This window comes from Mastacembelus armatus, chromosome 3 (assembly GCF_900324485.2).
Source record: "Mastacembelus armatus chromosome 3, fMasArm1.2, whole genome shotgun sequence".
Taxonomy (NCBI): domain Eukaryota; kingdom Metazoa; phylum Chordata; class Actinopteri; order Synbranchiformes; family Mastacembelidae; genus Mastacembelus; species Mastacembelus armatus.
In genome coordinates, this window is record NC_046635.1 from 15,712,810 (window position 1) to 15,731,190 (window position 18,381).

Consider the following 18,381-nt stretch of genomic DNA (forward strand, 5'->3'; position numbering starts at 1 on the left):
TAATTTTGTTTTTCTGCAGAAACAAACAGCATATTTTTTGGCAACAAACAAGACATTTAAAGATGTCACATTGGACTCTGGTATTTTCCACAATTTGCCATAGACAATTTGAAAATTAATAAGCTAATTAAGCCAATCAGCAATCTCACCAGTGCAATTTGAGTGAGTAGCCTAACCATAGATATAAAGCTGAGAAAACTACGTCCCACTCCACAGCTCATCAGTTTTGAACATAAATCTTTGCTTTTAAGACAAATGGGTAAACAGGTGAAAGGGTAGAATAGCTGTTCTCAAGAGCAAGGTTCAGGGTGTTTTTGAAAGCATCCCAAATACAATAAGATGACATAAAATAAGCAATCACAGCTAAAGGTACTTTTGACAAAGTGTCTCAAAATGCATTGTGTAGGTTCTGACTGAAACCAAAACCTGAAGTTTTCAAGATTCCTGTGGTCGTAATTCTTAAGTGCAGAAGAGTTGATTGGGCTGGGAGGGGTAGACTGTCCTCTGAGTTCACAGAGCAGCAGAGCATCTGGCTGAGGAACAGCAGATGCTGACAGCTATACTGACAGCCAGCATATGTCCCCTTTGTTTATTCCTCCTCCGCTTAGACAGTAGAGTGGAAAGGATGGGGGTGTTCTCTTGAGAGTTACTACAGAAGGACTGAGCGCACAAAAACTTTACCTTAGTAACCAATTCTCATTCATTCTACTTCCATTTCTCACTCAATTTTTTATTAGAGTCATTTCAGTATTATGATGCTCTATATGGGCAGCACGATGGCTGAGTGGTTAGCACTGTTGTCTCACAGCAAGAAGGTCCTGGGTTTGCAACCTGGCCTTTCTGTGTGTGGAGTTTGCATGTTCTCTCCGTGTACTCCGGTTTCCTCCCACAGTCCAAAAACATGCATGTTACGTTGATTGGTGACTCTAAATTGCCCATAAGACTGAGTGTGAGTGTGTGTGGTTGTTTGTCTTTGTGTGTCTATATGTGGCCTTGTGATGGACTGATAATCTGTCCAGGGTGTACCTGTGTCTTCCAACCAAAAGAGAGCTGGGATGGGCTCCAGCAGATCCCCTGGTTAAGGAACAAGCAGGTATAGATAATGGATGGATTTTTCCTGTTTTTTTTGTCGAAAGTTTTTAGGTTTGTGGAGTTATTAAAAGATGTATTGTGTATCATTGATGGCATAAAACATTTTTACTTTGTCACCTAAGTACCTAAGTACCTAAGCACCTAAGTACATTTGAGACTGTACTTTCTTTTCCTTTCTTTTACTTTCCTTTTACTTTCCTTTCTTTTACTTGAGTAAAGGAGTTGAATCAGTACTACTACTACTACTTTTACCAGTCTTTTTTCACACATACTTAAGTATAGTGAGTACTTTTGCCACCTCTGACAATACTTTATCTTCACACACTTCTCGTGTTGGTGAGCTGCATGCGCTGTGCATGTGTTCTGTTTTGCAACGTGATGACGCCACGCGTAGATGATCGGAAGTAATTTGCATTAACACCGAGTAAACACAACGCAGATAGAAGCTGCTCGTGTGCACCAATAAAGTAAGTTTTTGCTGTATAATGCTATATATGGGCATAGGCATACGTTTTTTGTGACGGCACGGAATGCATCTGCCACGAAATCAATACGTTTATCCCTGGCAAGCTGTCGTATTGTTTGTCAGCAATGTGAAATCGACACTTATTCACTAAATACACCGATAAAATATGAGATTTTTCTGAAGAAGTAAAACGAATGTGACAGACAGTAAACTGGCATGACGTTAATTCGTTAAATAACGTTAGCACCTTGCTATGTTATTTAAGACGTTTTCAGTGAATTCACTCTCACTCTCTTTTTTTGTTTGTTTGTAGGAATGGGTGTTCAATATTCTTCAGTATTTTCTGGACCGCTGCTGTCCAGAAGCCTGTGTTACTGTGTGGCTAGAGAGTATGCTGACAAAGGCCAGCAACACTGCCAAGTACAACTAACACCAGTTGACAGGGAAGGAGATTGGGGATATTAGTAACAAACATGCTGACCCCAGTCAGATTCCATCAAACAAACAAACAAAAAATCCATCCTAGGGACGCAGATATAAGTGCTCATCTGAATTAAAAGTAAAGGCAGGGTCAGTCTATCTGCTGTGCAGCCCCTAAAGTCAATTGGAAACTATTTTAACAAAGTTCCAGAGCACTCAAGCGCTATATTCAGAATTTTCACAAACCAAACCATCAAAATAATTAGCAGAGAACTGAAACAAAATATAAAAACATTTGTCAGGATGACACAGTTTGAATCAAAGCTGTCTGTGAAGACTCAGTCCACATGAAGTCCAGTTGCTATGACTCAGCTTCTATGAATTAAGGCCTGCTTTCTGTTAAATTTGTATTTTCACTCTTCTGTAGATCCCACACTCAGTGGGGATGGTATGGCCTGCCTGCGTCACTGGTACTCATGTAAGGACTGAGTGTGTGGGGGTCAATGGAGGGAGTATATGGACATCCTGAAGAGCTGGGTGGAGGCGTTTACCTCAGCAAGCATCAGACTAGTGTTTTTCTTTGATGGGGTCGTGGAAAAGCAGAAGAGACAAGAGTGGGTGAGGAAAGGAACACTGTGAGGTGTTCAAATGTTTTTACTTAGAAAATATTTTTAAGATGCTGTGATTCAACTCATGTTAAAATTGCACCTATTAAAAGATTCAACCCACTCCTGTTTTTATTTAGGGAGTGTATTGGCAGATTATTCTCTATAGATAATACAGGAATATGATAATACATAATTTCATAATATTTAAAACAAGCAAGCATGAGGTATTTAATGTTTCTCATATTGAAATCTAAAACTGAAGAGCCTGCAGTGTAATTAAGTGACCTTTAAGTATATAAAGTACCACCTCTCTTATAAACAGGTAAAGAGGAGATGCCACATGAATGAGGAAGTTTCTAAAGTATTTCATCACGTCAAGGCATATGGAGAGCAGCCTGGTAGAGACCACTTTTGTTTACCTTCTGCTCTGGCAACTTTTACATGGTTTGCTCTCAGGTCAGGATTTATAAGACTGGTTACAATGCAGTAGCCATCTTTCAATTAATATTAACACTAACAATAAAGTGAGGTATATTTTAAAATGCCAGATATTGTCAGATATCTGACAATGGCTGGTGTTCCTGCTCTTAAATGGCAGAACTAGCGTCTTATCATTGTTTTTTTTTTCTTATTTAGTTATAGTTTATATTAATATAATATAATATGAATATATATTTTCTTTTACAGGTCACTGGGTCAGGAAGTGTTCTGTTCTCTACAAGAGGCTGACTATGAGATTGCAAGCTACGCTCGTCAGAAATGCTGTATGGGCATTTTGGGACAGGACTCAGATTTCATCATGTATGACAGGTTTATCAAAATGACTATGTTGCTATACTTATAAAATACCAGTTGTTTTGTTTATTAAAATTAAAGACTTTCCCTTTTTAGGCAACCTTTCACCCAAGGAGAGCTCGGATAGGCTCCAGCACATCCCCCCCAGATCCCCTTTTTAGGTACTAGAAGCCAGCATCTCTGGAATAGTAATTTACAGGCTAAATTCAAGTTAACAAATATTTATTGAACACAAACTGTTACTAAAAAATTGGTTGGAAAAGTGACCTGTTGAATTGATTGAGGTATCTACTGGTCCCAATTTAAATACTGTATATGATTACGGATTTATGTATTCTGGGACTTTATGTTCTTGATAAGTCATTTGGACGAACTATCTGATATGAACATGTAGTTTTTATTTTTTTTAAAGTGCCCGCTACCTGTCAGTGGCAAAGAATGCAGATGAACAGTCTCACCACTGTCCTGTACGACAGACAGAAGCTCTGTTGAGCCATTGGATTAGCTGTTAACCAGCTACCTTTGCTGGCTTGTCTCCTGGGTAATGATGTGGTGTCAGAGGAACACATGCAGCACATCAGGAACAGTGCCATGGCAACATACAGGTGTGTGATGTTTTCAATGAATTCAATTTTACTGAATTTAATTGTATTTACTTATCCTTTCCACATAAATACCACATTTGCTACTAATGATTCTTGATTTTAGTAACATGAATGCTGAGTTCACCCATTTATAATCAAGAGAGAGGGGTGGATAGTTTAGTTTGTCACCTTTTTCACCCCTGACGAGTTTGCACCCCTGAGTGTATATAGTTTCCATAATAAGCACAAGATCAACATAGGGGAAATAAAACAGTTTACTTTTGTCTGCAGAGAACAAAACTCTTATCTTGTTTATAAACAGACTTCTCTGATTTGTTGTTTTCCAAGAAAAACAATCCTACACCACACTCTGGTGCTCATCAGGGACAGGTCGTGCTGGCTGTATCACAGTTTGTGAGCCTTTTGTGTGGTAGAGAGGAGGAAGAGATTGGGCATATCACTCAGTCTCTAAAGCTATCAGGTCCTCATAGAGAGCTATTGAAGAAGGGTATATGCTCCTATTTACTTCCTGGAAAGGAAGCTTTTCAGCAAGGTGACATCTCTGGAATTCCCTCTGCCTCTGCTTTTGGGAAATATGTTAGTCCACAAATATTAAAGGTATTATTGTTATTATCATGTACATAAACTGTATGTTTCTTGTAGATGTCTTTTCAGTGGCTAAATATTTGTTGCTTTCTCCACCAGGCTTGTAGAGAGAAGCATGTAGCAGCAGAGGGTTTTATGATGTACAATGTTGTGTGTGAGGGAGTCATTGAGTGTAGCAAGTTTGGAGGATGAGAAAGATGCTGAATTGCTGCCTCAGGCTCTTGTCTATAAACCCTGCAGACAAAACACCTATGGGTTGCTGCTACTTGGACATGGTAGTAGGATAAACGCTATGAATGATATGAGTAGAGTTTTCCCTTTTACTCTTTGGTCTTGTGTAAACTGTAGTCTTTAAAATTAAAGATAGGAATGTCTGTCTTCCTGCAGACAGAGGTATGAAGGCAATCTATGTCTAACTTTGACTTTTTTGTCTGTTTTCAGGCAGCCCTGAGGACCTTCCAGTGATTAGGGAATGGTTTGTCTACCCTGGAAACCCATTGAAGGAACCTGAACTAGTCTATCCTTTCCCACTCAGTCTTCCAAGTAGTGTTTCTTCTAGTTTCCTATTAAGGTTCTCTCTGTATCCTTAGGCTCAGGCTAGGATTAAAGCTTGTTGCAACTCTATTTAACTCTGCGTGTTGAAAATAATGAGTGTCTCTGTTGAATTTTTCTCACAGTGATTCACTGTGAAATTCACCAATACTACCTAGGAACCATGTGTTTCTCTATAATTAATCATTTTAGACTAACCTTTTAGGCACCAGTGGTCATCATAATGACTCTGAAAAGTTGCTTACCCCTATTAAGCCTAATGCACTTGTTAAAGATATCAGCATTTATGCAGTTTTTATGCAAATAAAGCAATATCCGGCAGTGTTTTTCCTTTCCAAATCTGTCTGTATTTGTAGATGATCATCCCAGTCTGGAATGGCTGTGGTTTGGCAATGGTCCTGAAGTTTCTGTCCTTCGCCTGACATCCTTCCTTTCAGTAATTGACTGCCAGGAGTTTTCTGAGTTATATGGCACTATTGAAGACTTTTTCCTGGCAACTCTTTGTCTGGTCACTTACATAGTCCTCCAGGTAGCAATAGGTTTTTGTTCTGTACATAGTTTTCAAAATCAACTCATACGCCATTTAATGGACAAATAAACAAAACCGGTTTTGATTTGGGATTTACATGTGCAATACATACACAATTATTATTTTACTTTCTAGTCAGTTTGTGATGAGTTGTTGACAGTTTTTTCATGGCTTAGCTATTGCTAGCTTAGCTAGTGTGATTTTAATGCCACAGCAACTGACCTTTCCCAATGATGTATCATTTTACTATTTTATTCTGAAATCTTTTCTGCACTTTTTAAGTTTGGGAGTATGTCTAAATGCTTGATTTGCTTTGTGAAATGTTGTCCTGTATGAACAGGGTGATCATGCAAAAGACAGTAAAACTGCTCTTATTGGGCCACCCAATGTAGAAAAAGAATGAATGCATGAATTAATGCATGAACTATTGGGGTCTCACTTTAGCCACAGACACAGTTTTTTTGAAACTCCAGCTCTTATCAACAACAGGTCTAATAACTCCAGTAGGGCTATGAATATACAGTGGGTACGGAAAGTATTCAGACCCCTTTAAATTTTTCACTCTTTGTGTCATTGCAGCCATTTGCCAAAATCAAAAAAGTTCCTTTTATTTCTCATTAATGTACACTCAGCACCCCATCTTGACAGAAAAAAACAGAAATATAGAAACTTTTTCAAAATTATTAAAAAAGAAAAACTGAAATATCACATGGTCATAAGTATTCAGACCCTTTGCAGTGACACTCATATTTAACTCACATGCTGTCCATTTCTTCTCATCCTCCTTGAGATGGTTCTGCTCCTTCATTGGAGTCCAGCTGTGTTTAATTAAACTGACTGGACTTGATTAGGAAAGGCACACACCTGTCTATATAAGACCTTACAGTGCATGTCAGAGCAAATAAGAATCATGAGGTCGAAGGAACTGCCCAAGGAGCTGAGAGACAGAATTGTGGCAAGGCACAGATCTGGCCAAGGTTACAAAAGAATTTCTGCAGCACTCAAGGTTCCTAAGAGCACAGTGGCCTCCATAATCCTCAAATGGAAAAAGTTTGAGACGACCAGAACTCTTCCTAGACCTGGCCGTCCAGCCAAACTGAGCCTTGGTGCCTCAACTGAGAAGAGCCTTGGAGAAAGAGGTAAAGAAGAACCCAAAGATCACTGTGGCTGAGCTCCAGAGATGCAGTAGGGAGATGGGAGAAAGTTCCACAAAGTCAACTATCACTGCAGCCCTCCACCAGTCGGGGCTTTATGGCAGAGTGGCCCGACGGAAGCATCTCCTCAGTGCAAGACACATGAAGGCCTGCATAGAGCTTGCTAAAAAACACATGAAGGACTCCCAGACTATGAGAAATAAGATTCTCTGGTCTGATGAGACCAAGATTGAACTTTTTGGCGTTAATTCTAAGCGGTATGTGTGGAGAAAACCAGGCACTGCTCATCACCTGCCCAATACAATCCCTACAGTGAAACATGGTGGTGGGAGCATCATGTTGTGGGGGTGTTTTTCAGCTGCAGGGACAGGACGACTGGTTGCAATTGAAGGAAAGATGAATGCGGCCAAGTACAGAGATATCTTGGAAGAAAACCTCTCCCAGAGTGCTCAGGACCTCAGACTGGGCCGAAGGTTCACCTTTCAACAGGACAATGACCCTAAGCACACAGCTAAAATAACAAAGGAGTGGCTTTGGAACAACTCTGTGACCGTTCTTGACTGGCCCAGCCAGAGCCCTGACCTAAACCCAATTGAGCATCTCTGGAGAGACCTGAAAATGGCTGTCCACCAACGTTCACCATCCAACCTGACAGAACTGGAGAGGATCTGCAAGGAAGAATGGCAGAGGATCCCCAAATCCAGGTGTGAAAAACTTGTTGCATCATTCCCAAGAAGACTCATGGCTGTACTAGCTCAAAAGGGTGCTTCTACTCAATAGTGAGCACAAGGTCTGAATACTTATGACCATGTGATATTTCAGTTTTTCTTTTTTAATAAATTTGCAAAAATTTCTACATTTCTGTTTTTTTCTGTCAAGATGGGGTGCTGAGTGAGAAATACAATACAATACAAAGTAATGAGAAATAAAATGAACTTTTTTGATTTTGGCAAATGGCTGCAATGACACAGAGTGAAAAATTTAAAGGGGTCTGAATACTTTCCGTACCCTCTGTACATATGAATATGTTCTGAATGCACCTGCCCATAGTTGTGATGTTTGTAATCTTGTTGTAATGACTTGTTTTCAGTTTGAATTCCTGTAGCACTGCTGTTCAAAGTATGTGAAAGACCTGCCTGTATAACATAATGTACAAAATAGTAACAGTAACGTTTGTCTGATCGCTACTGCATTCACATTCCCTTGTAACTAACTGTTCAAATAGCTCCAGGAATTGTTTGTTTTGAGCACACAGCTGTGCACCTTTGTTTTTTGCCTTCAGCATTGTTTCTTGCTCTGTTGAATTGTTGCGATAGAGAGCAGACAAACCAAACTTACCCACACAGAAGACACACTGAAATGTGACTATTAGACTATTAGAGATAAAATTCAGCAGATGCTTCCTATACCTGCAATAAATGAATCTTTTACTACAGTAGCTCTTGAATCATCTGTAGGACCTCAGTTATGTTTAGACTGCTTCTCTCCTATAGATCTCTCTGAATTTACATCAGTAGTTGCTTCATCGAAATCATCAACGTGTCTCTTGGACCCCATCCCGACTAGACTGCTTAAAGGCACCCTGCCATTAATGAACTCATCTTTATTGGACTTGGTAAATTTATCTCTAGTATCAGGCTACGTACCACAGGCCTTTAAGACTGCAGTAATCAAACCTTTACTCAAAAAGCCTAGTCTTGATCCAGGAGTCTTGGCTAATTATAGACCAATATCCAACCTGCCATTTATTTCTAAAATCCTAGAAAAAGCTGTTGCTAAGCAGCTATCAGACCACTTACACAGGAATGAACTATTTGAAGATTTCCAATCAGGATTTAGAGCACATCATAGTACAGAAACAGCACTGTTGAAAGTTACCAACGATCTTCTCTTAGCCTCAGATAATGGACTTGTTTCGATACTTGTCCTCCTAGACCTTAGTGCAGCATTCGACACCATTGGCCACAACATCTTATTACAGAGACTGGAGCATGTGATTGGTATCAGAGGAACAGCGTTAAAGTGGTTCCAATCCTATTTATCGGACAGATTCCAGTTTGTTCATGTCCATGATGAACCTTCCACACGAACAAAAGTTAGTTATGGAGTTCCACAAGGTTCTGTGCTAGGACCGATTCTGTTCACCCTGTACATGCTTCCTTTAGGATATATCATTAGGAAGCACTCTATTAATTACCACTGCTATGCGGATGACACTCAGTTATATCTATCTATTAAACCTGTTAACACAAACCAGTTAACCAGACTTCAAGCCTGTCTAACTGACATAAAGGCTTGGATGACCAGTAACTTTTTACTTTTAAACTCGGAGAAAACAGAAGTCATTATATTTGGGCCTAAAAATCTCAGAAATAACTTTTCTAAAATTATAGCTACTCTAGATGGCCCTGGCCTCCAGCACTACTGTAAAAAACCTTGGAGTTATTTTTGACCAGGACATGTCCTTTAACTCACACATAAAACAAATTTCTAGAACTGCATTCTTTCACCTACGCAACATTTCCAAAATTAGGAACATCCTGTCTCAAAATGATGCAGAAAAACTAGTCCATGCATTTGTTTCCTCAAGGCTAGATTACTGTAACTCATTACTATCTGGATGTCCTAATATCTTAATAAAAAGCCTCCAATTAATCCAGAATGCCGCAGCCAGAGTCCTGACAGGAACTAGCAAGAGAGATCATATTTCTCCTATATTGGCTTCTCTTCATTGGCTCCCTGTAAAATATAGAATAGAATTTAAAATCCTTCTTCTCACATACAAATCCCTTCATAATCAAGCTCCTTCATACCTTAAAGACCTCATAGTACCATATTATCCCAATAGACCACTTCGCTCTCAGAGTGCAGGCCTACTTGTGGTTCCCAGAGTTCTCAAAAGCAGAATGGGAGGCAGAGCCTTTAGCTATCAAGCTCCTCTCCTGTGGAACCAGCTCTCAGCCTGGGTTCAGGAGGCAGACACTCTCTGTACTTTTAAGGCTAGACTTAAAACCTTCCTCTTTGACAAAGCATATAGTTAGGGCTGGCTTCAGGCAACCCTGAACCATCCCTTAGTTAGTTATGCTGCTATAGGCCTAGACTGCCCGAGGACCATCGGTGCACTGAGCTCCCCTACCCTAACCCCCCCCCCCTTCTCTCCCACCTCATGTATATTCCACCATTGAATGTTACTAACCTTGTGCTCTCTCTCTCCCCTAGTTTGTGCTCTCTCCCTCCCTCTCTCTCTCTCTCTCTCCCTCTCTCTGTACCTTCTGCAGGTGTCCCTGGTCCTGGAGCTGTTTATCGCTGATGTGCAGTTACTGGCCCCACCAACTTGCAGTGTCTATTTGTTGTTTATTGTTGCTGTTCTTTTCTCTCTGCTCTATCCACTCACCCCAACCGGTCGAGGCAGATGGCCGCCCAAACTGAGCCCGGTTCTGCTGGAGGTTTTTTTCTTCCGTTAAAGGGAGTTTTTTCCTCTCCACTGTCGCCAAGTGCTTGCTCATAAGGGAATTGTTGGGTTTTTAGTTTTAGTTTTTGTAAAGTGCCTTGAGATGATTTGTATTGTGATTTGGTATTTTTCCTATGAGCAAATGAATAGATAGAAAACAGATTGGCATTAGTTAGAGTAATGAGAAGGTTTAGGTACTTGCAATTATGAGGACACTCAATGTGGCAGGGAAATGGAGAGGATATCTGTGTACTAAGCATGATGATGTCTGAAGTGTTGGAGACACTGGTTTAGGTGATGTACTATAAGGGCGAGAGCGAGCTGAGCACAGACCAGGAGAAAGCAGCAGAGCAATGCACAGGGTGCAAAGAGGCATCATAACAGGCAGGCAGGGGAAATCTGTAGGGTGATTGTATTGATTAATCTCATGTTGAGTGTGTGTGTGTGTGTGTGTGTGTGTGTGTGTTTGTGTGTGTGTGTTTTCAGGTACAGACTTTATCACTAGAGGATGTGGATGCTTACCTGAGTCAGGCTGTGTGTCTCAGACTAAAACCCCCTCATGAGCTTCAGCAAATCAAGGTCGTTATAAGCAAACATACACAAATACACATACTGTACATAATGTGATATCCAGTGTGGGATTTGTTTGAGTGATTATCATCAAAGCAATCTTCATCTAAGGACAATAGTGTGTCTTTTTTTAGGTCTAAATGCACTAAAACATAAAGTATAAATCTAAGTATTTGAGGTATAAACAATACCTCCATCTTCCCACAAAATTTTCAGTGAGCTTGGTTAATGTCACTCGAACTCTTGTAGATACATTATGTCTAGTAATTTGAATAATTGCTGCTCATAGGTTTTTTACACAATGATTAGGGTTGGGCTTTGATTTGAGTATAGTGTTCTGGGAAAGGTTCAGGATTACAGGAGAGGTGTTAACACCCTGACTAATGTATGGATTAACTATATGAACACAGACATATCTCTAATAAATGCAGGTTTTAATAAAGTATTTGTTATATGTGGTGTATTGTAACTAACAGACTTTCTTTTTGTACTTTAATATTGAATGGAGAAGGTTGCTCTTGTGTGTTTGTACTAGATGTTAATATGTAAATGTGACAAATTGGACTGTTTTCCCACATCAGTGTGCTTATGTGCATGTTGGAAGAACCCTTGCATTTTTGGGGGCCATTTTGGCCATTCCTCACACCTTCAAATGGTTGTTCCAGGGTTAAGACTTTGTGGACTTGGACTTGGACTATGGTTCAGGTTAGAATCAGATTTAGGTTGGGGTTTTGTGCTTAGTTCTGATAATTGAGGTGAAGGTAAGGGGCTAGTGGATGTATTATTTCAAGTGTCCCCACAGCTATAGAAAAAACAGACATGCTGTGTGGAAAGGAGTCACAACATTTTTGTATGTGGTTAGAGGCGAAAAGGGGTTCTTTGTAGGTTTTGGAATGCATTGGTTTCGTTGCAACATTCCTCCCCATGGGACAGTGATTGTAGCTTGTGTGTGCATGGGTTGTGCCTGCATGTGTTTTGTGAGTGACAGAGAGTGTGCTGGCGAAGGTCTCCTGTCCTGGCCAAAGTTCACCACATGAAACTTCTTACACTAAGCACACACTGCCTCGCTGGGCACACACAGTAATGTCTTTACCTCTCTCACTTTCTGTGCTTTCATGTTCTTTTTGCACTTGATTAGTTTTTTGTCTTTCTTCTCTCTCTGTGTTTGTGTCGATGTGTTTTATGTAGCACTTCAAGCTTTTGTCTGTGAATTTGTGTTTGACTGAAAACAGGTGGCAGGCAGGGCTCCGTGTGTGTGTACATAATCACTGTTATCAGTTTGCTAGAAGACAGGTGAGAACAGAAAACATACACACACTGTCAACCCTCTGCCTGCTGTCCTTACAGGTAATTTGCTTGCTTCCACTTTGTTATCCTGTTTTTCTTTACTGTCCATTTTCTCTTTTGTCATCGCAATTATTAGTAGTACTTGTCAGCAAACAACGTAGCTTTACTCTTTTATCATACTTAATGAATCCATTGTACAAAAAAATTGATTATACAAACATTTACAGTGCTTAATGGTAAGCATAAAGAATCTGTTTCATTAATCAAGATTTTCTGGAAGTGGGTTTGGACCATTAAGGAAATTTATTTGCAGTTTATTTGCATTTTTAATTCAATTCAATTCAATTGATTCAATTTTATTTATAATATAATATAATTTATAGCACCAAATCACAATACAATCATCTCAAGGCACTTTACAAAAAACAAAAAATAAAAAACCCAACAAATCCCTTATGAGCAAGCACTTCAACAAACAACAAATAGAGACTGCAGTTTGGTTGAGGCTATGCATGGCCAGTGGCACTGGCATTTTTATTACTTACATATTTATTTACTGGACCACTTTGCTTTCTTCTACAAAGCAAGAACATTTAGATAAATAAGGGGCAACATATGTTCTCACTTGGCCTTTGCACTTGACCCTGGTCAAGCCCGATCTTGTCTACCCATCGAGGCAGGCAGGGTTAGACATGGTTAATACTTGGATGGAAGACTGAGTCAGGATAGCAGCCTGTTCCCTGTATTAAAAAACACACTGCTACAGAGCATCAGCAACTGGCTGGCTGATTTTAAATGACTTTGGTTGCATCAAGTGTCGCTATGGGTGATAGTGGACCCTGCCACCACACAAATCAAACGCTTGTCCTTGTCTCCTCTGTTTTCTTGAGTGTACTCAAAGAGGATTGTTTTTTCCTGGTTGAGTTAGCCACTCAGGACAGAACATGAGAGCCACGATAGGCCAACTTGCTCAGAACCTGAAATCAAAGAGCAGATGGGAGAGCAAGCACACGACCAGAGAAGAACAAAACAGGGCTACACCCAGGCATGTAAACAAGATCACTGTGTTCTGCACGGTGAAGCAAAGTGAAGTTAACAGTGGGTGGCCTGACTCCCAAAATGGGGGACACTGAGCTGTTGCAGGGGAGGCATGCCTGAGTACTGAGCAAAACATTAAGCCAACAGCACCACCATTTTAAAAGTTAATTTTAGTAGTGAACAGTTTTTATGCAACAGTAAAAATTCAGAAAGATCTTGAAACAAATTTATGGTGTATATAGCCTTCTACAGTCAATGGTTCCTACAGCTAGTGTGAAGGGACAATTTTGTTGTGAGAGGGCTTTAGCTAAACATAACATAACATAACATAATAGTAGAGAGTGTTCACTAACTCAAAGCACAACTGAATAGGGGTTAGAAAATTGTGCAAAATGTGTTCTGGGAAACACTAATTATTTTAAGTAGCAGGGGAAATTTAAGGAGTTTGTTTGGGGTTGTGGCATAAGGAAGTGAAAAAACATGACTTTGTATAGCTGGACTGCTTAAATGATGAGGAGGATGTATTTGGTTGTTACCACTCAGCTTAGGTTAGTTTATGTAGATGTATTTTGTGATACTATTGGTAATGATCTAAAACTGCCTTACATTACTACATCAGTTAGGTTTCTGAATGTATAGTGAAGTGAATGGTTGAGGATCTGTTATTTAGTTTAAGTTGGAGTTGAAGGGATGTATTTGGGACACAAGTATGCGTCAAGTACACTCATGCCTCATGATAAAGATGTGCTCCCAACCAAATAAAAAACCCAAGTTTTTTCTTTCTTTGCTCTCAGCTGCCTTTTCTCTCCAGTCATGCAGTGCAGCTGGGATCACTATACGTCCGAGGACTAAGCTACCTGCTGGGTGCAAACTGTGCCAGTGGCTGCCCACTGCCAAATGCTGTCCTGATGCCTTGGCACAGCTTCGATGGGCGACTGTTTCACTCAAAGTACTTGCTGGCACATAGCAGCACAGAAAAAACTGTGCTCCTGGACAGCAGTGTGACTCCAAACAGAAAAACAAAAAGAGAAATGTGTATGTGTGGTTTTATTTGTACATGAGCTGTATGTAGAAAGATTTTAAGAAGGCAAAAAAGTAACCCAATTGTCTGTTGTTATAAATAGCTTTATGTTTTTTGGATTTTTTTTTTTTGCCTTCTATAAACGGAATTATTTTAATTTATGTCTTATTGTCTACCTCTCTCTGCAGTCATCCTGTTTGTCTTTGTTTGTCTGCCTGCAAGAGAAACTTCTAGAAACCTGCAGGAAGAAAGTCAGAGTCCTCCGGTCCAGACCCAGATGCAATGCATCAAAGCAAAGTCATAAAACTACACCAGGACCCAGATACAGGGACACACACACAGGTGAGATGTCTGACATACATTCTACCCAACCTCAGACACCTTCTTTTTACAGATCTTTTCAATACAGGCCAACCTTTCCATTTGTGACTAGTGTTTGTGAACAGTTGTTACTGCTTCACCAGTGCTACATGTCTTCTGAGGGGCACTCTTTGCATTTTTGGGAAAGATATCACTGTGTTTATCTGAAACACTTAAAAGCAATAGTTAAATATTGACATTTGTTTGCTTTCTGGCAGCGAATTAAATGAGAAGATGAATGCCAGCCTCATCAGTTTTTTGAGTAGAAGGAAACAGCGTATAGCCAGTCATCTTATTTTAGCATAAACACTGGAAATGAGAAATAGCTAGCCCTGCTATGTCCAACTGTAATCTTTCCTGTCAGTGACACAAGGCCATGATGAAACATGATGAAAGATTAATCTTTAGTGTTCTTTAGAAGTGCAAAATTATTGATATTCATGGTTGTTTTAATGAATAAGTTTGTCACATAACCTTTTTGCATATCATGGGCCATTTTTCTCTTCCTATGTTTCCTGTTTTTATACCCCTGTTGCTTAAATTTTCAATAAATAGACAGAAATACCAAATGAAACATTATTAAGGGATGATGTCTGTGTTGCAGTATTTTTAAGGCTTCAGTACGTCATTGTTATATTACTTTTATTAATCACTGTCAAAGTCCAAATAAACTAAAAGGCGTTCATGAATCTGTGTAGCACAAACTAGCTCAGATGAAATATTTCTGAAGCCAAATGGAGAAGCAGCATTTTATTGTGACCGTTGATTTGTGGTTGTAGTTCACTGGTGCTCCGCAATGAACCACATTACCCAGAGGGCCATGCTGTAATGAACTACATGTGTGCTGCAGCCTTAACACATACCATCATGTGCACATGCATGCGAGTGAGACTTGCTTTGTCAGTGTACTAGTAATAATAGGTTTCTGTTTATAAGCTGGGAGAGCTCTATTTTAAGACACACAAGACTAACTGATTACAGACGTCTTTCTTCTGTCTCTACCCTTTTTTGCTCCCATTCCCCTTAGTTATTCTGCTCTATTTTACTCTTCATCCAGTTTTTTTCTCAACCTGGCTCTGTTGCATTTTCTAATTTTCTTTTTCTGGCTTTCCAATTACATTTCTATTTCTTTACTAATCTTTAAATATACTCACCATTATACACAGACTCTGTCCTGCTTAATGGTAAATCCTAGAAGAAGACTCAGCAGCAGCTTGTGAAAATGTAACCCGCAGTTTCTTTTCAGCCCTGCAACTAAAATTTTTGTGACCGTTCCTCTGAATACCATGTTGGCATAGAGTTTCTGATTTGTGCCGAACTGTCTGCCTCAGCCCACATGGGTCTCATGAGGATATTTTTGGTTTTGGTTTTTAATATGGAAGGTTGTACACTGTTCTATATCAGTGTTTAATTTCTGCCAGAAACTGACACCAATCATTACTACAGAATTGTGAGGACATGAAGTGAGTGAGTGTGTGTGTGTGTGTGTGTGTGTGTGTGTGTGTGCGTGTGTGTGTGTGTGTGTGTGTGTGTGTGTGTGTGTGTGTGTGTGTGTGTGTGTGTTTGCGTGTGTGCATGCATGTGTGTGTATGTGAAAGTAGTGGTGGCGCTATGTTGTGTCATTTTAAGGCATGGTTGGTTTTTATTTGGAATCAGGCCAGATGTTTAGTCTCCTCAGCAAATATCTCCTTTGCCTGCCTGTTGGAGTGCAATTACACTCCAACAGTAAATCCAGTATGACTGCTGTCCCACATTTCTTCAGTTTATTTTAGTCCAAAAAAACCAAAACCTATATGGCACATATTTGTTGGTCAAGGACATTTTTTCTCTGGCTGGGAGTTGTGACGGTATAGATAATCCATAATCTCTTTATAATCTTATTTCTCTCCCTTTTTTGGTTTTAATCTGAATCTCACTCTGATAAGATTGACAAAAAGACATTAGTTAATGAGATTTTACAAGACTATTGTAGAATTCATAAGATGTTGGAGCACAAGCAAAGTCTGAATTAACTCATCACTTGCTAGTCCAGTTCAAGTCCAATTGCAGTAATTATGGCTTTCACTATATTATATTTTCACTACACAACTATTACGACTAAAAGAATTAACAATAACAATATTATTAGATATTACAATATCTGTATAAGCTGTATAAATATGTTACAATTCAAAATCATCTTTAACTTTGTTACTTTTATGAAGTAGGCAAATAATTTATTTTCTTATCCATTGACTCAAACAGCATTAGCTTAACTGAATTCCTGGCTCTGTCATACTTATTTGACCCTGTGTAACAAATAACCAGGACAGAAACTACTTTTAAGTCCAATTGAATAACATAACTTTACATAACATTAGTTTACAACTAAGACCTTATTGCAACATTTTCCAGATTAGGGCTAGCAAATTGCAACCTACTCTCTCTACCATGTAGTTCTTGAAGACTTAGGTCTCTAATATGCTGTTTTGTGTATGAAATCCAAAACTCACTTGCATTGGTGAACTCACTTTTTTCGGGTGCAGATAGAGCATCATGATTTTGCGTGGCAGTAGTAGCCACGCACCATCATAGGAAGTGGTTAGCTGTTTTATTATGGTTGTTTTTTCTTTTTCCTGCTTTATGGTGCATGGCAATTGGCGTTAAGGTGCAGTACTGCCACCTACTATATTTGAGTCTCAACCAGATAGTTACTGGCTCTGGATTATTTCCAATATCATTATATGGGTATTATTAGCAAAATAAAAATATACATTTTTTCAGTATAACCGTTATCATCAATAATATGTGACAAAGTACCATCCCAGTACCAATATAATATAAATATAAAGTAAGTCACAGCCAAACTACCTAAATAATTAAGTGGAATTAGTAATTTCATTACTCCTTTCAGCTCCTGAATGCTTGTTTTACTGTCATCTGATTGAAACTATTATACTGTACGGTTGATCCACTTTGTTGCTTTCACCCTCATCCTAAACCATTTAACTGTCATGATGGAGGTCCTCCATGCATGAGCCATTCTTCAAAACCATCCGGAGGTCGGTCATATCACAACAGGAGGAGGTTGCAGCTGGCTCCCAGGATAAAAACGCTGCAATATCACTGAACTCTCTCTGTTATTTCTAATGTTTCTTATGATTGTACTTGTTTTATAACATCCCATTTTCCCCTCTTCTCCTGTGTCCACTCCTTTCTGTCTTCTTCTCAGATGGTCGCAGCCTCCTGCATCAGGAGTATAGCTCAACCCTGAATAAAACTGAAGTTTTCATTTAGTGCATAAACAGTACAAAATAGAAGTTGACAAACAGAAATGAGCTATAGTACTTTATACTTTACTTTATATATATAGGCCAAAGTCAATCCAATGTGTAGGCATTAGAGTTATGATAAACTTTAATTAATATGTTAAACTATAAAATTGTCAGTGATGAAAATGTATCACTATGGTTGAAAAATCCCTGTAGAAATCTTTTTAGGCTTTTTCAAAGATTGTTAGGCAGCAGTTTTGGCTTTCATATTCTCCTATACAGATGTAACATCACCATTCTGGAGAGTCTATGCTTGTTTAGTGGTAACACTAAAGGGGAAAATAAAGTTTAGGTCCAATTTATAACTCTATAGAAAACTATGTATGTGTTCAAACATTTTTAAATCTAAGAGAATTATAACCAAGTTTGTACTTTATGTTTTTATATCACTGCTTCTAATCCCAATTTATAGTAACAAATATGGAGTTAGTTTAGACAAATTATGGAAACGTGACTTTGGAGAAATATATAAGTACAGGCAAAACCTTTCTAATGTCTTTCCTCATGGTCCAGTTACAGCACAGTCTGTGTGTTTTT

The 18,381-nt window shown here is 39.1% G+C and overlaps 1 protein-coding gene across 1 annotated transcript; it reads left to right on the plus strand.

Moving 5' to 3' along the window:
- The first annotated feature begins 1,470 nt into the window (after positions 1-1,470).
- Positions 1,471-17,857, plus strand: fam120b (family with sequence similarity 120 member B). The gene is given in 17 exon segments (XM_026294134.1): positions 1,471-1,482; positions 1,872-1,935; positions 1,938-1,989; positions 2,404-2,596; positions 2,909-3,042; positions 3,274-3,396; positions 3,794-3,818; positions 3,820-3,990; positions 4,314-4,583; positions 4,671-4,747; positions 4,749-4,849; positions 5,013-5,114; positions 5,480-5,652; positions 10,744-10,836; positions 13,947-14,153; positions 14,362-14,515; positions 17,745-17,857. Coding segments are annotated over 17 exon segments (2,016 nt in total). The 3' UTR covers positions 17,810-17,857.
- The last annotated feature ends 524 nt before the right edge of the window (positions 17,858-18,381 follow it).